General features: G+C 44.1%; 1 protein-coding gene across 3 annotated transcripts in view; it reads left to right on the top strand.

Annotated features, from left to right (window-relative positions):
- Window positions 1–24,007, top strand: part of Nek10 (NIMA related kinase 10) — a 189,933-nt gene that overhangs the window by 61,679 nt on the left and 104,247 nt on the right. For all 3 annotated transcript variants that reach the window (XM_036198625.1, XM_036198626.1, XM_036198624.1), the window contains one exon: window positions 16,162–16,237. In XM_036198625.1, the coding sequence (XP_036054518.1) occupies window positions 16,162–16,237 (76 nt within the window). The remainder of the gene's footprint in view (window positions 1–16,161; window positions 16,238–24,007) is intronic.

Below are 24,007 nucleotides of genomic sequence, written 5' to 3'. Positions count from 1 at the left end.
ACTGAGTAGGCCTTTTCACTTAGTGTGTCTGAAAGAAAGTGTGATCTCAAGTCTGGAGTCTAAACCTGCTTCCTGGGACACATTCTGCTCTGTCCACTGCCCTTCTTGTTGCTGTTTTCTTGGCTAGACTCTCTAGAACTCCTAGGAACGCTTTGTCTCAGCATTCCTCTAACTTTAAAGCTTATCTGTCTTTATCTCTATTTGTTGTATCGCCAGATTTTCTAAATCATTTTATTGAGCATTTGAACTTTAAAAGTGGCTTTGATCTCCAAATGTTCCATACTGTCCTTGGTTCCATCCTCACAGGATCTGGCTTTTACTCCCTCCCAGTGTAAGGTAGAATTCCTGGGTCCATCTTTATTTCCCTGTGCATAGTCTGGTCTCTTTCTGTTGGATGCTTTCCTTATGTCTCTGATGGTGAAGGACTACCTTTGATATTACAGAAGGGAGTGAAAACCATTGTTGGAATCACTCCGTGTTCTATCTAAGGCCATCACCGGGAGACTCAAAGCATGGTGGAGATTTGTTCAGTGATCCTGAAGTTGGTGTCCATCTAAGCCTTGCTCCAAAGAAGCTGTCTGGCCTGGTCCCACAGCCTGTGTTGTTATTGTGGGAGGCATGTGGTTGGAAGAGCTCAGGGGACCATATTTGATTTGGATTTTCACTGAATCCCTTGAGCACAGCAATCTGCTTCTTGGTGCCTAGTTGGCTGTGGTACTTTGGACAATGAATCTGTTTCCTGTTGGTGTCCAAAGCACTGTGTGGGTAGGAGGGGGTCTTCTCAGACATGTGTGCTCTGCCAGGTCACCATTGTTTTTCCTCATCATCTTCCAAAGTATCATTGTGACACCTCACCCTCACAGACAATCCCTGCCCATATTTCAGCAAGGCTTTTGGAAGTGGAAGAGATAAACGTGCATGATCAGTTTCCCTTTAAACTGGAAGTGGGTGGGCTGGCTATGCTAATTAGGTATAAACAATAGCAGCACACCTCCTTTGTATATTGACTCTGCAACTTAAAAGATGTTTTCAGGATGTGCCAGGCTCCCTAGAAAAGTAACTTGAATTTAGCAGAATGAGCAATTGTTCACTTTATTTTTCTTCTCTTGCCTTGCTGCTCTGCTCAATCTATTGATTTAATACTTATTAGAGATCCACGAGTCAGTTATTAAGCTAAAAGTGTTTTCCTTTGTCTGGATATTTTAGCTTGAGTGAGGCAGCATAGACAACCAGCCTCACAGAGGCAGGGAGGGATGGCCCTCAGGGGAGAATCTCCTGCACTGTTCTTTTTCTAGCAAATGACAGTGTGACCAGGGCATTGCCGTGACACCCTTATCACAAGTGAGTGGAAGAGAACTTTCTGGCTAACACAGTAATTAAGAGCCTTTATATAACTCTTTAACAGTATCTTCAATGCAACAATTCTGCACTATTTGATCATTATCTATCACTGTTAATTGAAATGTGCACATTAGACTCAGCTTTAAGAGGGCCTATGGTTTGGTTAGAATACTATCACATTAAGTTTGAACTAAATATATAGAAACCTAATACTTTAGATAGTTGGATGCAGTGTGGCTGGCTACACTTGGCATCACTGTTGACACAGGTGCTGTAAGAATGTGGCCACAAGGGGACAGTCGCCACACAGGGGAAGCTGCCACAGACCTTGCAACAGCTTCCTGTGTGGATTCATCATGTCTCCACAAAGGGGCAGCCTTCTACACATTATTGTTTGTAGTGATATTTTATTTTGTGATATGGGAAGTTTATTTACCTCCAGAAAAGAAGCACAGATTTGTCAAATGATGTCAGAGATGAATGGAGCAAAGTGTATTGAAAAATAATGTAACCAAGAAAAAAAATTTAGGAAAACACAAATGTTCTTCTTCTGTGTAAGAGTTTCCAGTAAGCTTGCTGCTGGAGTTTGCTGTCCTTTGTAAACAGAGCTTGGAGCATCACCATGGCTGTGTGTGGAATTACAGATGCCTTCTCTTTGGTTTCCCAGCTCTGGCATCCCGCTCAGTGCTCTGAGCCAGTTGCGTTGCTCCTCCAACCTAACGCGATCTGTCTACCTTTAGTGTGTGAGTCTGTCTCTACTTGAAAGCTAGCATCTGGACGCATGCGATGACGCATGTGCAGGCCTGGCTCCTGCATGCTGTGGTGGACTTTGAGGTACAGGGGGAAGCAGACCCGCAGCGACACACAAAGCCCAGTGGGCCCTAAGTGCTGCCCCCTGCTGTGTGGCATCCATACTCAGCTGGTGCATTGCAGAGCTGCTTTGGGGAACCCAGGCCCAACCCCACCATTTTGCATTTCTTGGCCTTTTAAAATGTCCATATTTTATTGGAAATTTTCACCTTTCTTGCTTCCTTGGCACCCAAATAAAAAAGAGAAAAACACAAAATTCATGTAATAACAGGTAATAATTTCAGAATGGACTTTTTGGTATGGCTCAGGAGGTCACATGTTCCTGTTGCAAGGGTGCACATGTACATGTCTTTGTCAAGTGCTTTCTGGCTGCTGTTGGTGGGAGTAATAAGGCCACACTTGATTCTGGATGACATTTATCCAAAGCTTCATGCTCACCAGATGCTACTGTAGAGCGCGGTGGCTGTAATCCAAAAGCATGGCTTCTGCTCTCTGACTGCACAGCTATGTGGAGACATCCAGTATTCAGTCAACAAGTACTTCAGAAACGGACACATGCGGCAGCCAGCAAGGCCAGCAGGGCGGACAGGGCCCCTCCTCATGGGTTTGCGGTGACAGTTCACAGTGGAGAGGGCTAGAATGCCGGCTTCCATCAGGATGGGACAGCAATGCAAGGTGGCGAGAGAGAATGGCCGAAGGAACACTGTCAGGATGAGGCAGGGTATATTGAGATAATGAGGTGCCTAAAAGTCCCAGCAACTTTGAACAGTGGCAGACAGCAGACTGTTGGACGAACCCAGGCATGTCTGTTTTTATGTGTCTTCTGAACTATTATTGGTTCTCATCTTTTTAAAGGGTTGTTTTGTTTGTTTGTTTTTAAATAGGGAGCATATTGCAAAGCTGTGTGTTCCATGAGGCTAAAATGTTTGGTGACTACACATTCATGAGAATGCCTTTCCAGTCCTAAGCTAAAGCCACAAGGTCTCTAATCAGGTGCACCTTGCCCCTCACAGGTCAGTAAGGGCTGTGCTGAACTCATGACCCATACCTGCTAATGCCTGCAAAGCAGAGAGAGAGAGGGCATGGCAGCCATACCTCAGCTCTGCAAATGTCTGCACAGAACTCTTTATGTTTTTACTTTAATGTTTATTTATGGGGCAGAGGTGTGTGTGTGTGTGTGTGTGTGTGTGTGTGTGTGTGTGTGTGTGTGAGGGGTTAGTGGACAGCTTGTAAAGTTATTTCTTGCCTTCTACCATGTGGGCTCTGGGATTAAGTTTGATCATGAGGTTTGGTAACAAGCAATTCTACCCTCTGAGCCATCTGGCCAACGCTGTGCCACTGATACCACTGATCAAAGTAATTCAGCATTAACAGTGTGTAGCTGTATTCCTCCAGAGAAAGAATATGTGGTCCGTGGTGACTGTCAGTGTTACTCACTCTGCTGGAGGGACCTTTGGGCAAAGAAGCCAGAAGAAAGGATGAAAGTGAAGTCACAGACAGAGCAGGTGCCAAAGCTTAGAGATAGGAAGAACACGGTGCTCTTGGGTGCTACAAAAAGGCTTGGTGTGGCGAGAGCCAGGGAGCTTCAGCGTTGACACTCCAAATTAAATGATTGGACTGGGAGGCAGTGTAGGGGCTGTGCAAATCAGGAAGGACCAGAAGCGGATAATCAGGCTAGCAATGGATCACACTGTGAGAGCATCTAGCTACCTCTGAATAGGACATGGAGAGGTGTGGGCCGGGTTGGGTTGGCAGCTCACAGAGTCTGGTCATCACCTAAGCTTTTCTTTATCTTTTGCGCTTGCAACAGGTTGGCTTCTAGTCCGTATGCTTGTGCTCTCACAGTTGCAAAGGTGGTTGCTGGAACTCCAGGCATCACTTCAAAACTCATAGGCAGGAAGTAAGGAAGCTGTTATGGTAAACACAACAGTAAAAAGGCCCTTCTTCAAATACTTTCTACTTCTTATAATTACAGAAAGCCAAAGATCTCCCTAGACTTCTGATGTAGTATTGGCCAAAATCAATCTTTTTTTTTTTTTTTTTTTTTTTTACCGGGTTTTTACATATAGTCCTGGCTATCCTGATACTCACTTTGTTGACCAGGCTGACCTTGAACTCATAAAGAGCCACTTGCCTCTGTCACCTGAATACTGCATTTACAGGCATGTACCACCACACCCAGCCTAAGACCAATCTTGTGATCACATCTGGCTATAAGGCAGCAGATGACAGGGGATTAGGGACTGGCCAGTGGTGACTGGATTTCCTGTCACTGTTATGACTGAAGGCTCTGGCACCTGTCCAGGATAGACAACATGTACACGTTGCATGCTTTAGCAGGAGAGATCCAGCAGCCTAGGGACCCAGAGCTAAAAGTTCTGGTACTCAGTTAATGAAGCATGAGAAATGTTGGAGTCCCAGTTTGCAGACTGTGTGGTACTGACAGAGAACAAGGAGGAGGGGGTTGAAGGCACCTCATTAAAACCTAATTATGGTGTTTTTGTCTAAGTCAATCATGCAGCTCTCTGAGAAAGTTAAGACAGCTTGGTTTCCAGTGGGTCCCCAAAGCTCTTTCTTCATGACGACCCACTTGTCTCTTGATCCAGACTCAGATCCTAAGCAGACCAGGCTGTGCCACTGTCTCTGGGACTCCCAACATGCCACCCCAATGCTTAAATGCCCTCTCTTTTTTGCCACCCAAGTCCAATTCTGCTCCTCCAGCTTCATCTTTGCCACCCACGTCTGGCAGGCTGGCTCCCATTGTGCACACACGCCCCTCTCACAGCGTCCAGAGTGTGGGATTTAAACATCAGGTTGTTGCTGTTGCTTCCTTTGGCTATGATTCTCTGTCAGAACTTAACAAATATTTATTGAGTAAGAAGGTAGAAAAATGTACAGAAATGAGTGGCTTAGTGGGTAAAGGCACTTGCCCCCAAGCCCTGCTACCAGTGTTTGGTCCCCAGGAACCACATGATAGAAGGAGAGGACTGACTCTTATAAGTTATTCTCTGACCTCCACATGCAAGTGTGATGCACTCACATGTGCCCCCCCCCTCCAAATAAATAAATCAATGTTAAAAAGAGGAAGAGACAATAAGTGTAGTGCAGATGAGTAAAATGCATGCAAGGAGAAATACCAAGACGAGACGAGGTGGGGGGCTGCCTGGGGTTGGATGCCGCCTGAGAAGGGTGTTTAATGCAAGGGGAGTTGTCGATGAGTTTGAGTGTGGCAACCCTTACTGCCAGGATAGCAGTAACCTGAAGGAATTTTTTTCTCCTGAATGCCACAGAACTCAAGAGAAGAGAGACCTTCTGGACTACTGCAACCCTTGACATTCTTTAGAGGGTTTGGAGACTGTAATTGTCATTGTCCACTGATGTTTGCTAGGATCCGTGACCTTAGAACAGTGAACACTGACTGGGAACACAAACCCCACAGGACATGCTGTTCATACCTGTAAAATCTGGCCATGGAGGAACTGACTCTTCCTGTGGCCTCTGTGGGTCACTAGATCCACCTACTTTGAACCTACTCCGGGGTCTGTTTGAATTTCAGGTGATACAAAACTTTCTGTGCCATGGGCATAGCCCAGTAGAGCCTCAGCTGTGGGGAGCATGGCCACTTTCTCAGTCCATTGCCCTCATGTTACTATGAAAGCAAGAACGTCTTCTGCCAAGTCCATCATAGTTGCCTTCTACTGGAAAAACAGAGGAACTGTCAAAGGAAATCCAGCCAGCCCCGTTTCTAGATGATGAGGTTTCTAAGACTCAGAAAAGGAGGCTGCAGCGGAATTTGTTCCGGCGGTTATGGAGGCTGCAAGGTCTCCGATGGCAGGATTTCGAGCTGTAGGGCAGGGAAGTCCACAGCAGAAGCCGTAGAACCAGGGGAGCTGATGGCTCAGCACAGTGGGGACCTGGAGTTGTGATGCTGACAATGAGAGAGGAAGAACTCAGGCTGCTCACCAGGGCTGTCCTGGGAAGGGGCACAGCATCAGTGGTCAGGCGCCCAGCCCGTCAGCCTCCTCCCCAGTTTAGGATGCTCCGTTTTAGACTCAGCGTGCCATCTGTTGAATTTAAATAGGAAATTATTAGTAACAGTTGAACTTCATTTGTGGGAAGCCCAGGAAGAAGCCTGGAGATGGAGATGAGGGATCTGTGACCTTTGGAAAGGAAAGTGCAGTGTGGCAGGACTCTGCTGAAGGAAGACACTGAGCTCTTCTTAGAAAATCCTGCTCTCTCTGGGTCTTGAATAGGTGATGCAAGGCTGTGGGTATATGGAAGGGCAGTGGTAAAGAGACTGGCTGTATGGAGCCAAGCTTTGAGGTGGGCTTCCCCTGCCACAGTGCCACAGTTGTGTCCAAACAGCCTCCCTTCCTGAGCATGATATGCTTCTGACTAATGCTTTTCTGAAGCTGTCAAGGTCACTCCTTGTTTTTATGCTCCATAGGAAATACCCAGCCTCTCAGGAGCATTTGTTTGGGGACCAAAAAGAACATATCTCCAATATCAGCTTGTGCTCTGAGACATAGGCACATAGACACATGGACACATAGACACCCTCAGAACTCCTCTCTTTAAGCCTCTGTACAATCTTCCCTGAAAAGGCCACTTTAGGTAGAAGAAAGGCATCTTGAGGTCACCACAGAGTTTGTAGTCATGGGCTAGGACAGGATGAATGACTGGTAAGTGTGCACAGTTGTTGCAGACTGAAATAGCAGCTCCCAGTACTGCACCCTGGATAACAGAAAGAATGCCTTCAGAGAAGTGGGACTTAGGATGATTCTTATCTATCTGAGGGAATAAGACTCATGTGCTGATTGATGTTCATTCTCTTTATTTTTCTCAAGTCTCTCCTTTCTCTCCTTTCTGTCTCCTCCTATATGCATCCCAAGGAAAGTAATAAAAAGTTACATCTGAGGGAGGGGAGTGAGTAACTGTGGCAATGCTCAGCTGCAAGATTCAGGCTGTAACCTGAGGCTGGGGGCACAGTGCCCAGTGAGACAAGCTGCTGAGGAATTTGTGCAGGGGGTAGCCGCTGGTCTGTGTTATCAGATGGGTGTAATAATTTAGGTCGTTTGTTGTGTCTAAAAACCTTGGTTCAACAGATCAGATATCTGGGAATTTGTCCTTGTGTATATCTGTGAAGGTTTAAATTATGAGGCATTTAGTTTAGTTTGAATTTGCTCTGAGGCCTACAATCAGCTAATTGTATGTAGCTTGTCTTAGAACAGAGAAGAAATTGCTGTTTTCTTTATGTCAGTCTGAATTGATGATATAAAACAGGCTTAAGTATCCTGCAGTCCTTGTGGAGCAATAGATCGAATTATGAAGCATATCCTAGTATATTTCTATTCATCAAAATTATACAGCTTAAGAAGAAATCATCTTTCTGACCATCCACAGATACATGTGCCCCAAAAGTACAAACCACACTAACAGTGGGCTGTGGAAAGAACCCCTCAGCTGTTCTTTTTAGGGAGGAGCTGTGGTAGCACATGAGAAGATCACAGACAGAAGCACCCAGTTTCCAGAGTCTGTGGTCCTGTGAGCCTGGCTTGATGGGGCTCCTCCACCAAAGAGTTATCCACCTAGTGGGCTGACACCTGAACTATCCATTGCCACCTGCTATATATTTCGTGGCCTCTGGTGAAGCCGCTGCTATCAGCAGCTCTCAGCACACAGTTAACCTGTACTCATTGGAGATGTCAGATAGCTGAGTGTAGCCTCATGGCCTTGCAGCATCTGGCACTGTCACACTCCCTGCACTCTGGCCTTGCAGACCTCTCATTTCCTCAGTGGATCCTGCTCACTCCACTACAGGTCCTTTGCACGTACAGACTCCTCTGCCTGGAACTGTTACCTCCTTCTCCTTTCATCCATTAACTTCTCCATCTGATATTTACCTAGTCACTGTGTTTTAACATTCTCTCTCTCTCTCTCTCTCTCTCTCTCTCTCTCTCTCTCTCTGTCTGTGTGTCTGTCTGTCTGTCTCTGTCTCTGTCTCTGTCTCTCTGTGCTTGTTTGTGGTGAGGATGTGCCATAGATTGTGTGTGCGTGGAGGGCACAGGACAACCTCAAATGTCATTCTCCCAGGGCTGTTCACCTGGCTTTTTGAGACAGGGCCTCTCACTGGCTGGAGCTTGCCAAATATATCATGTTGACTGGCTAGAAAGCCCAGGGCTGTATCTGTGTTTGTCTCTGTAGTCTTGGAACTACAAGTGTGCGTCACTGTGTGCAGCTTACTTATGTGGGGATTACACTCAGATCCTCAAGCTTCATCAACTCCTATAACTAATCAGCTGAACTATTTTCCCAACTTCAACAGAAGCTTTTTCTGATCTACTCTTACCCTACCTGCCCTGACCTTTGAAGGTCTTCTCAAATTACAGATGCACATTTATACCTTGGGCGTGATCTTTTATACGCATCTTCATTGCTAGTTCCTAAGTAAGGTCTGTGTCAGAGGTGGCTCTGGCCTGCTGGTCATCTTCTTTGTCCCTAGTTCAGTACCTGGAGCACAGGTCTTGACATCTCAGTGAATGAACACTTGATGCCAGTCTTGAAGGCTGGAGGAGAAAGACGGAAGCTTTCTTAGTGTGGTGATCAGGAGACACTGGTTCTTCTGTGGAGCCTCTGCGATGAGGTCTTTTGGGGCTCAGGTTGCTGAGTGCTCCCTGGGACTGAGGAAGGACGCTGAAGACCCAGGATGGAGAGGGGAGGCTTCTCTTGGTTCCCGGACCCCGGACACTGGAGGTAGACCAAGCAGAGTTCTCCAGAGAACACCGCCGGACTGTGCCATCCCTTTCCCAGACCCTGCAACCTACCCCTTCATTTGTAAGTTACCCCACAAAATAAACCTCCCTTTTAACTGCGTGGAGTGGCCTTAATCATCTCACCAATACTCAGCCACTTTGGATTTCTAGACAACTGTGATAAACCGAGTGTAGATTAGGAAATGGTAGGTGCTTTGTAGGACTAGAGGAGAAAGCCCACAGGAAGATTAGGGATTGGTGGCTGGATTGTGGTTTGGGAGACACTGACACAGCAGATGGTCAAGAGTTTGTGACCAGATGGTGTCCAAGCAAAGGCACCTTCTATCTTCACTGTGTCAGAGTACTTTGCATCTGTTGTCATATAGTTAGAGCAAGGCCTGCAAAGCCTGCTTGTGAGTGAGCCAGCGAGAAGACCATTCAGAGAAGCCGAGCGAGGAGTGAAGCATCACGACGTAGTATGTAGTAAGAGACACAGCAAGGGCCTAGGACTCAGCTCAGAGCAGGATTCCTTGCTTGAATGCAGGGTCTGCAGGCTGCATGTGAGCAGCACCCCTGCCGTTTGTGCTATTGAAGCTTTCCCATGCTGTATTAAAATGTTTTCAGTTGTTAGTGTTGAGTTCCTATTCAAGCACACAGATGCCTTCATGGTTCCAGAAAGAAAGCATTTCTTCCCCATATGTTTCCATAAATGAGGAAAGAACAGCAGAAACATCTCCTGCCGCCGCCAAAACCTTCCTGATGGCCAAACAGCGTTCATTTTTACTATTCAAGCAGATCTCAATGATCTGTGTTTTTGTGAACATCTGTCTAAGCTTATGCATTGCCTAAATTAATTAGAGTGAATAAAAATCATGGTAACATTCCTTGGCTAAAATTTTGCTGTAGTATCCTTTTTATTTTGCAGAGTGCTGACTTAATCTTAGTAATTTTCTTCAGTATATGCTAGACCAGCAAGCTATCTAGCTTGTGAATAACGGACAGTCCTACAGAACGGTGGGTGCATGTATGACCTGTGCACACAGATGTGGCCTTACCTCATCCAACAATGGCAGGCATTTACTCTCATGGAGAATACTAGACCCTAAGCAAATATTTATATAATGACAAGGATAAGTAAAGTAGCTTCCTGTAGTGACAGATACTCAATTAGATGAATGCACAGAGGCCTTTAGAAGGAAGGTCAAGTTTTTGATAGCATGTGCTGTAAGCACATCTCTGAAAATTCAAATCATGTCTGCTTCTTAGCCGGGCAGAATTTGGTGTTTATTCTTCATATTTATCAGGAGGTTTTGCAGAATTTCAACCTTGTTTCTAGTGTTTTTGGTGTGGAGAATTATGGTTTCAGAGGAGGGAGAGAGGCCAGACATATAGGAGCTGAGTTCTACGTTCCTGGTGCTGGTACATGGCCTGATGTACCACTGATGGGGAATCCAGCCCTATAGAATTTAGAGTCTTAGAATAATATAATATAATATAATATAATATAATATAATATAATATAATGTAATGTAATGTAATGTAATGTAATATATATTTTAGTTTCTGAGGGGGGTAATCCAGGGGAAGCCTGACTGGGTGACTCTGGTTCAGGGTCAGTCACAGACCTGAAGGAAGTGGTCAGCTGGTTGTACTGTAAGAAACCGTGAGCAGTCCAGAGGACGGGCTTTCAAGATAACTTGGAGCCCACAGCCGACACCACCTGGCTTTGGTGTGGAGTGAGTGCCTTACAGGAGAAGTAAGGGCTGCTGTGGCCCGTCACTTGAATCAGCTCTCTTCTCACTGTGCCGTCTTCAGTAGAATTTGACAGAATCAATGGACACAAGTGAGCACCCAAAGCAGAAGTGAGAGTCCCTGCCATCCAGCTTTTTGTCCCATCTGCTCAGCTCCAAACACAAGTTGCTTCCCCACTGGAAAAAAAAGAAAGAAAGAAAATTAACATCTACCTGTTGAAGTTAAGAAGCTGCATCCAGCTGCAGAGATGGCTTTGTTGCTGGTGTGCTGTCTTCTGAGTTCTGTGAGACCCATGGGAAGCTAGGTGGGTGCCAGCAGAGAACTTCACGGCTGCCCTTGGGGGAAGTGAGCCACACCAGACACCCATGCTCGCCATACTCCTCCTCTTGCATCACTTCTAGTACCTTCCACTACAAAGTTCTCTGTCCGGGTAGCTGGAAGGACAAACATTCTAGGGGCCCACTCCTATATCATAAGGCAGTTTTGATGGTGTTCTTCAGTACAGTCAAATTGATAGCAAAAATTAGCCATCTGGGTAACCTATGTAAAAAATTTAAAATAACTTTGGATCAGAGAGAGAGAGAGAGAGAGAGAGAGAGAGAGAGAGAGAGAGAGACAGAGAGACAGAGACAGAGAGACAGAGAAAGAAAGAGATAGATTTATATGAAAGACTTAAGTCATATGTAATTACAGCATTATAGAGGCTGAAACAGGAAAACTGCTGAGTCTGAGGCCAGTCTGAGCTACAGTGTGAGTCTCAAAAGAAAATGAAAAAACCAAAATCCAAACCACTTAAATTGTAAAATTTCTGAAAGAAAACAAAGCCTTGTAAATGCAAATGGAAAACAGACAAAAAGGCAAGCTTTGGAACAAGCAGAATCTTTGAAATATATATCCACCAATGAACAGTAGGGAAAAAAATGAGCAGAAAGTTCACTGAGACAAGATTCACAGATATCAAATAAACATGAAAACTGTCCAAAGAAATGCAAGTGAAAACTACCTGGGCTTTCTGCACATGCTCTGAGGACCCTTTCGGTGCTAGATTGAGTACGGCAGCTGAGACCCTCTAACAGTCCCTCTCAGAGGAAACACCCACTTACCAGTTTTTTTTTAAAAGGCAAATTAAACATACCCTTATAACATGATCGAATCATTTCACTGAAAGAGAAATCGAAGGTTCGGCTCACATATAAATGTGCATACAATCATTGCTGAATATTGGGTAGAAATGTGAGTGGCCATCCCTGACTTTTTAAATTTAAATGTTTATTTTGTTGAGACAGGGTCTACTGTGTGTCCCTGAAACTGTAATCCCGAAACTCACTGTGTGGCCAGGCTAATCTTGAACTCACAATTCTCCTGCTTCACCTCCTCCAGTCCTGGGACCGAGGGCATATGCTGTGGCATCACCATTCTTGTTTTGAAATTAGAAACCAAGTATTCAGTCTTTCAGACTTCACTAGTGTGTTGGCCGTAGTTTTATACATTCCCATTATAAGGTTGAGGAGGCTCCAGTGTATTCTACTCTGCTGAAGGAGTAAACACGGCCAGGGGCTCTTGGTGCATTTACTGTGATGATTGTGCAGTTTTCGTGTGTGTGTGTGTGTGTGTGTGTGTGTGTGTGTGTGTGTGTGTGTGTGTGTGTATACAAATGTGAATGTTTGTGTAGGCCAGAGAACAACTTGTCATCCCCAGTCACTCTTGTAATTTTTTTAGACAGAGTCTCTCAGAGTAACTGGTGCTGGCTAGCTGGCTGAACTGGGTGGCAGAGAGCTTGGAGGAACCATCTGATGCTGACCCTCATGTGCTAGTTTTGGTCCAGCATGCACTCTGTCTGACTGACCCTCTCTCCAGCTCTAGTCCCCTTTACTGTGGCCTGGCCACCTGGGTGCTTTCTAAAGGCTGAAGCAGCTGGGAGTCTCCTGTTTGGTGACACTCTTTGCAGCTGTGGTGCTTTGGCCTCTGTGTTGCTGGAGGGGTCTGTGAGTGGCTTATCTGTCTTCTTTCCCTATGCTGTGGGAGGTGCTGCTCTCTGTCCTTTCGCATCAGAGCCATATGGTCTAATGATTGGTCATTTGTGCACAGCAGATGGTTCACTTCCTTACTATTGGATTGGATAGTCAATGAAGCCAGTGGGGCTAGGTTTTTCCTTTGTTGGCACTATTGTGTTCTGTGAAGAACCAGTTGACTTCAGATTAATGTCTGACTGTTGATTTCTCTTTATAAGACATTAGGAAAGCTGCTCATTGTGTCTGAGCCTCAGTTTCCTCGTGTCTATAAAATGCATATTATACTATACAACTTCAAAATATTCTACAAAGCTATAGTAATCAAAATAGCCTGCTATTGGCATAGAAATAGACCAATGGAATGAGATCGAGGGTCTAGAAAGAAGCCTGTACATCTATATGCATTTGGATTTGACAGAGGTGATAAGAATACATGTCATAAAAACACAATTCAGAAAGGACAGCCTTTAAAATGAAAATTAATGGTGCTGGAAAAGAATAAGACTAGAACTCCCTCTCTCAGCAATTATAAAACCAATTCAGAATGAATAAAAGATGCAAGTGTGGAATAAATAGAACCCCCCCCCCCAACAAGAAATGCTTGAAAACATTGGTATGTTTTGGGTAGGACCCCAAAGCACAGGAACTAACAAATCAGACCTGACACATGGATTCCAACAAACTGAAAGGATTCTGTAAAACCTCAAACAACCCATGAAAAGTTGGCATCTCAGAAGGACGCAGGAATGAAGAGCAGGTTTTTTTTTTTTTTTTTAAAGGTCCCACATCACTAATCTGCAAGAAAATGAAAGAAATGACCATGATAAAAATGAGTAAAGGTAATTTTCTATAGCAACTTAAATAAATAAACAAAAATGTGGCTACCTTCTCCTTGCTGGAGGAGGAAAGGAAGCAGGCGCTGGCCAGGAAGTGGAGGAAGGCAGCCCTGCTGGAGAACGTAAATTAGCATAGTGATTATGGCAAACACTAAGGGAGTTCCTTGAAAAATTAAAAATAGAACTACCATATGATCTGAGCCAGTGATTTCACTCCTAGGAACACCCAGAGGAAATGGAGTCAGTGTTCACAAGAAATACCTATATCCTTAGTTTATTGCAGCCTATTGCAAGTGGGTAAGAAATGGAGACAGCCAGGTGTCCATCAAATGATGGATGCACAGAGAATGTAGCCTGGATACACAGATGAATGTTATTTACAAACCTGGAATCCTGTCTGTTCTATGGCAACACAGATGAAATCAGATCATTTAATGAAATAAGCTGGGCATAGGAGAACAATGTCCCAGGAGTCATTTTCACCTGGCATATAAAAACGTTGATCTCATATAAGCTAAGAAGAATGATGACCAGAGACTGAGGAGGTAAAGGGAGAGAAGGATGGGTAAAATAAACCAGGCTGCTGTTTACACACTATGAACTCAGAAAGCTAGAAGAAAAGATTTTAAATGTTCCTACCAAAAATAAGTATGTTTAGCCTGATTCAAACATTATATAATGTGTACACACATCAAAGTATAACATTAGCCTTTGAGATTTATAACTTTTTATGTATTAATTAAAAGTTAATTTAAATCAAAAGTAAGAAAAATACAAGTTATCTTGATTTTAATGGATATGAGATATATATCAATACATTAATTGAACTATCATACCGTACCCTATGAACCTGTGCAAGTCTAAATTCATTAAAAGTATGTCATTTTAGGACTGTTATATGGCAGCTGATAGAAGCTTCCATGCCAAAACCCTGAACTCAAAGTTCAGCATAAATGGGCAGGTGGCTCATGTCTATAATTCCAGCACTTGAGACATGGAGAAGGATCAGAAATTCAAGGTCTTCCTTAGCCACATAGGGCATTTACACCAGATGAGAGCATCATCTCTGAGGTACATAAGACTGTGACTCAGAAATGTGTTATTTTAAGTGAAAAAACAACAACCAAACATCACCAGTCTCCGTGTCCAGCATGGCATGGACCTAGACACCTGACAGGGGAGGCAGGAAAATGAAGAATGGACAGACACTAAAGAAAAAACCACACAGATGGCCTATGTACACTCTGATGGAGTAGCACCAGCCACCTTGACCTTGGACTGTTTATTGTGAGGAGGTCTGTGGGTAGCAGTCTCAGGTGTAAACCAGAAGAAGACGCTGCAGTTGCTGGTCTGTCAATCATTAGTAAACACTTGTGCACACTGCTAACATTTGCTCTCAGGCCAGAGGGAGGCTTTGACAATCCCCATGGGTTGGGGCATTGGTTATTATCCATTCAACAGTATGCATTCATTCATTCATTCATTCATTCATTCATTCAGGATTACATGTTCTTTACGCAGTTACTTAAGGCTTCCTTGGCTGCCCACACCAGTTATTACAGACTGCACTGCACATAGTTTCACATGATATATAAATTCTGAATATTGAATTATTTAATTTTACTGTGGTACTTGTTCCCACTATGCTATGCCATTTTAATCCTTATTTTTTACAGATATGGTGAGTTAGTGCCAAAAGTTGCTATTTAATTTCAGGTTCTCAGATCTTCATGATGGCTGTTCAGGCTTACTGTACTTTGACTGTTTTCTCTCTGTCTATCCCTTCACCTACCCTTTCCTTTCCTCCCCTCTATCACCCTCTCTTCCCCCACCTCCACCTCCCTTCCTTCCTTGAGACAGGATTTCACTGTGTAGCCCAGGCTGGTCTTGAATTCTTGATTTTAGTGCCTTAGTTTCTAAGTGCTGGGACTTCAAGAATCTACTTACCAAGACTCAGCCATATTTAAAAGAGAAGTTGTCATATAGGTTGCATACCTGCCAATAATGAAAGAGTATATCTTAGCACACTTAGTGTTATTATTTTACAATTTCAGCTGCCCAATTTTGGTTGTTTTGATCTTTTTCTTCTTTTGTCATCTCCTTTTTGGCTGTTGTTTGAGAAAGGGTCTCACTGGTTAACATACGCTCTTCTGCCTCATTTCTTGAGCTGGGATCACAGACTAAGCCACCACACCCACTTTTTCACCCTCAGATATCTACGGCTTTGATGCAGGTATATACATAAATGCCACAATCTTTCTATTTATTGTTACTTTTTTTAAAAAACCAGAGCTGAGGACCGAACCCAGGGCCTTATGCTTGCTAGGCAAGCGCTCTACCACTGAGCTAAATCCCCAACCTCTCTATTTATTTAAGAACTTAAAGTAAAAACTGCAAGATCAACAAGGCTTCATCTGCTTTAGTTAGCACAATTTACTTTAAATTGTTTTAAAAAGATGAATCCCATTATGTCAGAATATAAAGCACAGTAGTATAGAGTATGTCTGAACTAAGGTTGGAAATGGATGGAAGATGTGGGGGGGGGCATTCTGTGAAAGCATAGAGAAAGCAGCTGGTTACTTTGCAGGGTGTCAGGCGCTGGGGGCTGCTAATCCCAGGGAAAGACAGTAACATGTTGCTCTGTTTTGTGAATTATAGCTGACTTCGGCCTGGCAAAGCAAAAACAGGAAAGCAGTAAGCTCACGTCGATGGTGGGAACCATCCTCTATTCTTGGTAAGGATAATTGTTTTATGGATCTCAAGTGGCACACTTAACTGTTTCCAAATTTTGTTACTGGTGCTTGCAAAGGGAAGAGAGTTTGAAAAGGAAGCTGATTTAGTAAATTTTGTGTTTCTAGGAAAAGAGTTGTATATCATTATGTGTGTTTACAGCAACAACCACAGGGTTAGCCTGTTTATAACCTATCTCTATTCCTTTGGGGGACTACTTTTTCTCACTTCCAATTGAAATAATCCTGAACACTAAATCTGCAGATGAAGGAGGGCATGAGGACCACAGGACACCAGGAGCATCCCATTCCCTGACTTGCATGCAGCAACTCGGTATCTTCCTACCTAGGGAAGGATTTCTGTGTCCTCTTACCTGTCCTGTAGCTGGACAGTGACAGGGACTGAGTCAATGCTGTTGCATCTTGAGTAGATGACAAGGCAAGTGCTTTGACCCCTGTCTCAGAGGCTGACTAAGCGAGTGTTCTGCTGAGATGAACAGAGACACTTGTGATACTGTGCACACTGTGAAGGTTTTTGCCAGCTGTTATCAGTACATCAGACTGTTATGTGGCTTGTCTGGAGTAAAATAACATATTCTCAGAGAAATATTCTGAACTCTCATTTAATAAGCAACCAAGAACCCTCCAGTTTATCCCCATCAGCCAATTGGTATACACTGCATCTTAGGAAGAGAGTTAAAAATGATCTTGAGGGTTGCTGGGAACTTGTCTGGAAACAAGAAGGCTGCTTTGCAAAGTGCCCCCATGGAGCATCCCAGGAAATGTCTGCTGAGGTGGGCTCTGTCTGTCTTACCAGAACTGCTTATGCTGTCCTTTGGAAACTGACTTGTGGGAAGATGGGCAGATGGGACTGACCTTAGCAGCATCTCTTAAACATTGAGGTTGATCTTTGTGCTTAACTTAAGCACAAGACTGGCCCACTCAGTACTCAATCCGGGTAACTTGATCACAAAACATTAACTCTGTATACAATCCTCAATAGATATCACTACCAAAGTTACACGTTGATGAGATACAGAGTTAAATTTCAGTTAGTCATATTTGATATTACATTTTTATGGCCAAGAGTGTATGAACTAAATTCAGAATGCTAATATTCTAACTAAAAACCAGGATTTTAGTCCGTGTACAAAATACTGGAATTCATTATGACAGTCACATGTGTATGTGTGTATATATACATGTGTTATATGTATCATTTTACCTTGCTCAGACTTGCCCCAACTTCGCTCCTCATCCATCCCCTGCTAGTCTCCTTCATTCCTTAAATTGTGTCCCTTCTGATGTCATATAGACGTTTATGCAAATATTTATGTGGAGTTGAGTATAGATTCTACATATGAGAGAAGACACTTATCTTCTTACTTCATTATCTCATTAGACCTTCTCCCCATCTCACAGTCCCCTTCTACTTTGATGCTGTTCATTCATTTACTCATTCATTCAAATCTAGATTTTCACATGAGAGAAAACATGTGCTAGGCATCTTTATAAGAATGACTCGTAATGTTCTCCAGTTCCATTGGCTTTTCTTGTTGATGATGTCACAGTTTCATTCTTTACAGTGGAATAAAATTCTCTCTCACTCACACACAGACACACAGACACACACACAGACACACACACACACATAGACACAGACACACACAGACACACACACACAGAGACATACACAGACACACACACACAGACACACACAGACACACAGACACAGACACACACAGACACACACACACAGACACACACACACACACACACACACACACACACACACACACATACACACAAACTGTATTTTTCCCCATCAATTTACCTGTTGATAGGTATCTAGGTATCTAGACTTATGCCCTATCTTGGCTATTGTGAGTACTACAGCCATAGAGATGGCCTTGCAAGCATCTCAGTCATATCTAGCATTATTCTTTCCACAGTGTTTTGGCTTTTTTTAATGTGTATAAATGTCTACCTACAAGTCTGTATGTGTGCACTTTGTGTGCCTGGTGCCTGCAGAGACCAGAAGAGGCACCAGATTCTTTCAGAACTGCAGTTACAGAGGGTTGTGCTCCCCGCTGAGGGTGCTGGGAACCAAACCCAGGTCCTCTGCAGGAGCAATGGTGCTCTTTCTGCTGAGTCATCATCATCACCCCCCCTCCACCCCCCATCCCCCCACCCCGCCACAGTGTTTTACAGTGCTCCGTGTACAGGTCTTTCACCTCCAGGGTCAGGTTTGTGCCTATATATTTTATTATTATTATGGAGCTATTGTGAATGGGTTCCTACCCCCACCCCCCATTTGCTTCTTGGCAAGTTCATTATTGGTAAATAGAAAAGGTACTGATTTTTGTATGTTCGTTTTGTGTCCTGATATTTGCTGAAAGTGCTTATCACTTAACAGTTTTCTTGGGGAAAACTGTTTCATGTGTTTTTACTGGCATATATTAATTATACATAATAATGGATTTTATTCTGACATTTCATATATATATATATATATATATATATATAAATGTATTTTTATCTTATTCTCCCTTTAGTGCCCTCTCTTTTCCTTCTCCCATCTGTGGACCCTCTTTTTCTTCCCAGTTTATCTTTTTTCTGCTTCTGTGTCCTAGTTTTGTGATCCCTGAGTTGAGAGTTACTTACAGGAACACGGACAAGCTAGCAGTGGCTATAATGGCTGCCCCTCCCACAGCAGCTGTGAACTACCTGTCAGTCCTCGGGCACAGGGGAGGCTTCATGATCCCCTCTCTCCTCGCAAGCAGTACCTGACAGTAAATCCTCAGGAGAGGTGGGCCGCATAGTTATGATTGATGCCTATGTCATGTGCTTTGAAGAAAACTGTTCTTTTTTTACTGAGACATTGTCCTTCGCCATTCTCCTCCCTACCCTCTGTTTCTTCAGATCTGCAAAGTGCACATCCTTTGGGGCTGGCTTCCTCTCTTCCTTCTGGTCTCTGCTCAATGCTTCAGTGCACAAGTTTTCTCTGATCATCCATCTGTGTTCCCGTAGCCCCTGCAGCTTACCTCTCTCTGACATTACAGGGGGCCTCAGTGTAAGGTCTAACAGAGCAACAAGACAAAAGTGGCAACATCTGGTGGGAACTGCATTCGAACTTTCCTTTCCTTGGACTAGTGATGTACTCTAATGACCCTCTGAGGTACTGGGTCAGGAGCCACATAGTTGAGGCTAGGTCTTTGCACAGCACCATGTGCAAAAAGCCTGTGGTTTGCAACTGTCCTAATGCTGCGACCCTGTAATACAGTTCCTCATGTAGTGACTCCCAATCATAAATTCATTTTTGTTACTACTTCATAACTGTAATGTTGCTACTGTTATGAACCATAATGTAAGTATTTCTTTGGAGATAGAAGGTTACTAAAGGGGTTGTGACCCACAGGTATAAGCTTTGATGTGCATAAGTGAGGTGTGATATACATGTTTGGCTTAAACCTTTCCAACTTACAAGGGCCTATGGGGTGTGACCTTAGCTTAGATGAGAAGCAGCCCCATTTTAGCTGCATGGTCATGAGCTGTTGCACACCGCTACCTACCTACTGTGGGACCGGCAGAATCTCTGTAAATATTTTGAAGTGAAGTGAACTACTGAAGTTAGATCAAGCCATTCCATATGGCAGTGGGTGAAAGGTTCGTGCGCTAATTAAGTGGCTTCATGGGACTTCCCGTGCTTGGGCTCGTGAAACCTGAAGTGAGCATTGTTAGTCTGAGGCTGTCATAGTTGGAGGCTGTTGGCACCTGACGGCAAGGTCTGTGTTAGTTTATTTTTCTATTTATCCTGTTTTTATAGTTTCCACAGTTACAGGGACAGCAAAATGTCAGAGTGAGTAGGCTAAAAAAAAGAAAAAAAAACTTGGAATTAAATGAGACCAATATTCTTGTATAGTTGACACATAGTTCTAAGGAAAATTACAAGAAGGTACCTCCAAAATAAAGGTAGAGTACTGATGTAGGCTGGTGGCTGACCCTAGGACAAGCAGACTGGAATCAGAATGACTAGCTTTAAATTGGACTGTAGAATGCTGGCCTCAGTTTACTTGTCTACAGTATGGGCATAATAACAGCACTGCCCATCTCTTTGGACTGTTGTAATGTCCTATGTGATATTCATGTCTGGTGCCTGGCAGCCATCTTCTAAGAGCTTGCTGAAGCTGAATTATTGTTAGGACTTGTCTTAGCACACACCTTGGAAGGGTGGTTGGTACTTATGAGAACAGATAGAAGAGCTGGCCTAAGAGTCCCATTTGCTTCCTGGTCATTACAGTGGGCTCTCTCTAGTCTGTGTTTGTGACTCATTTCTTCCTCCCCCTCCCACAAATATGTTTTTGTCCCTTAATGGCTGCTTTGGGGTTTTTATGACAACCGGGCCAAGAAGCAGAGAATTTTAAGATGAAAGGAAGCTGTTCTCAGTGTGCAGAGACAGAAACCTGCAGAGTAGGACCGTCTGCAGTGATGCTCTGAGCTGGTGGGCAGGGAGGGTTTGTCAACAACTGTCTCTGTATAGCTTTTTTTGTGTGGCAGGATAAAATTACCTGAATAATGTTACCTCTCTCTGGCCCTTGACCTCTCCCCATCTCTTGAAAATTGATAAACATTCATTCACACACACACACACACACACACACACACACACACACACACACACACTCATACAGGGTGGCGGGAAAAGAGAGAGAGAGAGAGAGAGAGAGAGAGAGAGAGAGAGAGAGAGAGAGAGAGAGAGAGAGGGGAGAGAGAGAGAGGCTTTATTATCTGCTTAGGTTAGATAGCAGAGGATTTTGAGGCAACTCAGAATTTAATTGCACAAATTAAATTCTAAGTACATCTTAAAGACTCAGTGGAATAGGTCACAGGGTCCCCTGAATTCAAATAGAAGCTGCAAAATAGAAACTGCTGGAGAGCAGGTGTTAGGGGTATCCCTGCACTGTGTCTGGCCATCTACTGCTCACCACATAGCTTTGCTTGCTGATACTGATCACACACCTGTGCAGCTTGCTAAGTGGCAGGCACTGTCATATGCGGCCTTTTAATCTCAGGCCCCTGATAAGAACAGCATGACACTCCCCAGTAACCTTAGGGAGGCCAAGCATTCTTTAAGGTCCCTCACTATCTTGTAAGTGAAGGAGCCTGACTCTAATGCAGACAGCCATGGCTCCACCCCTTGGACCTCAGCACCTGCCTGCTGCCTGCTGCCTGAGCCTGGAGGAAGGGGAGGCATGTCAGGAATCAAAGCTGGATAACACAAATGATGCTTTGCAAGGACAATTTTGGTTTGTTTCTTGGGATATAGCCATTCCAGGTGGGCTCCATAATTGCTTTTATTAGCTGTAAGTTTTGCATATACTCAACTAAAACTTTTTGTTTTCAATTTTTTTTTTCCAATTTTCATGAATTCCTCAACTTTTGACACTTTGTAAAGTTTGTGGTAGGTTTTAAACACAGACAGCAGTCGTGATAGTGTTCAGTGACACTTTCTGATTTCAAAATGTAAGGTTTGGCATTTATAGAAAAGGAGAAGAACAGTACAACATCACCTTATAACATTTGTGTAGACACTAATACCCTGAACCCACTGACACAGAAGGAAGTGTGCACATGAGAGGAAAAACACCTTGTAGTAGTATCCAGGAAGGTGTGCCTGCTTTCATTTTGTGTCTCCCTGGAAATGCTGAACACTAGCTTTAGACAAAGTCACAAGTCTGCATGCGGGTGCCGCATGCCAAGCACGTTAGCGGTGCTGGGAGTCTGGTCTCTGTGATGTGCCCCGGCACAGGAGGAGAGCGGGGGAGCTATTCTCCAATTTCAGCCAATCCGGCTAGGGGAGGCCCTTGCTTTGTCTTTACTAACGATGCCAAGTTTCTTGTTTGAAGTTTTGGCTTCCTGGCCTTTATGTAGCGAGTCTGCCCTAGGAGGAGCCACACCCAGTCACCATGTGCAATGTGAGATTGGAAAGTGCTGCTTCACTTGCTTTTCTGAGGGTGGGAGACAAAGAAGTACTGCCATGGATTGTCTCAGGTTAACTTAATGAACAATTTAGAAGTTAGTAGAATTTATTTGATTGTGGAAGATACAGACTTTAGCTATTGGTTGCTAAATAGTATCCCTTCCCAACATTTATTTGCTTTAGATAACAAATTGGTGTGACTTGCTAGGCAGTTATGCAGGTCCCTGGCAGCTGGTGTGAAAACTTGGCCTGGGGCATCTCTTCCAAGCCATTGTTTATGTTATATGATAGTATGTGACAGAATTTCAGGAGGGCCAAGTGGAAATACAAGACCCCATCAGAGTTGCCCTGGAATATCACTGGATACCCCTCCTGCCATAGCAATGCAAGTCAGCCTGGTTCTGGAGGGATCCAATAAAGAGGTAGCAGTGACACTGTGGTTACATGGAGAAATTTTAATATAAGCAATAGCTAACTTATACGGGAGCAAAAGGAGAGAAAAGGAAATTCACGCCAAGGGTTTTCGTGCGTGTGTGTGTGTGTGTGTGTGTGTGTGTGTGTGTGTGTGTGTGTGTGTAATTACAGTAGTGGGGATTACTCAAAGGCAGCTGCATCATTGAAAATCCCACTTCAGCACTCACAGAAGCTGAGTCCTGGAGATCCCTGCAGGACTTGCCAGATTTCATGAGTTAGGTCCAGAGTCAGCAGGAGACAACTCAGCTAGCCAGTTAGAGGCTCTTCCAGGGTATTTTACTTAGAAAGGACACCCCACACTGGTCAAGGTCTCTCTTCCTAGCTTCTACAACTGTATTGGGCAGGTGGGAGGGGGTGATGGGGATGGGGACGGGGACGGGGTCATTCCAGGTGCAGGGAATAGGTCATGGAAGGACCAAAGGGTGGATCAGATGTTGAGAGGCTGTGGCCTCAGGGTTGCAGGACAGCATGCTCTGGGGCAGCCCCACACCCGTGCTGTCTGCCCCCTTAGTCCACACTAGAAATTTCAGAAAACCCTCTACACACAGGATGTACTACTTCACATTGCTCTCCTGTTAAATAAGAAACACTTAGAAGGACTTCATTGTTTGTTGGAGGGAGACATGTTAAGAAACCTTTAGGGTACGGCCTGGCATACTGGTGGACTGGACAGCTGGTGGAAACAAGGTGTAGAATACCTTTATTCCCTCTGAACATTGGGAGTTTCATTTATTTATTTATTTATTTGTTTGTTTGTTTATTTATTTATTTATTTATTTATTGTGTCTCCAACAATGGTTCCTATAGGGAATAACCCTAGAATTATGAAGATATGAAGATTAAATCCTTTTCTTGTTCACTTGCATGGAAAGAATAGTTAGCGACGAAAGAGCTTGACTGGGCTAGGTTGAGATTTCTGTTGGGATGTGGAGAGACTTGCACCTTTCCTCTGGGTGGCCACTTGATGGAACTGCTGTTTTCAGACGGTCTAAAGATGAAGCTGGAGGTAGAACAGAAAAGGTATGTGCACGCCTATGCCCCTGCCAGTGCAGGGCCAACTTGTCAGGAGCAGGTGGCTCAGTCTTTCCCTGCAATGAGACTCAGTTTAACTTGTTACCAATCAACACAGACTTGCAGAGCTGCATGCCAGTGGAGTGTGGCAGGATCCACAGTTAGAAGGTCAGTCCTATGAGCTTTGTAAGGAACCCCAGTTGAGCTCAGGGAGAAAACCCCAGGCCGTGCAGCAAGCCATGGCTAGACCAAGCACCGGCTTATGCTGAAACTCAGAAAGGTGGCCGAGGAGGGGCGGGGTGCTTTCCAA

This window comes from Onychomys torridus, chromosome 9, assembly GCF_903995425.1.
Source record: "Onychomys torridus chromosome 9, mOncTor1.1, whole genome shotgun sequence".
In the NCBI taxonomy this organism is placed as follows: domain Eukaryota; kingdom Metazoa; phylum Chordata; class Mammalia; order Rodentia; family Cricetidae; genus Onychomys; species Onychomys torridus.
This window is presented reverse-complemented; position numbering and strand designations above follow the sequence as displayed.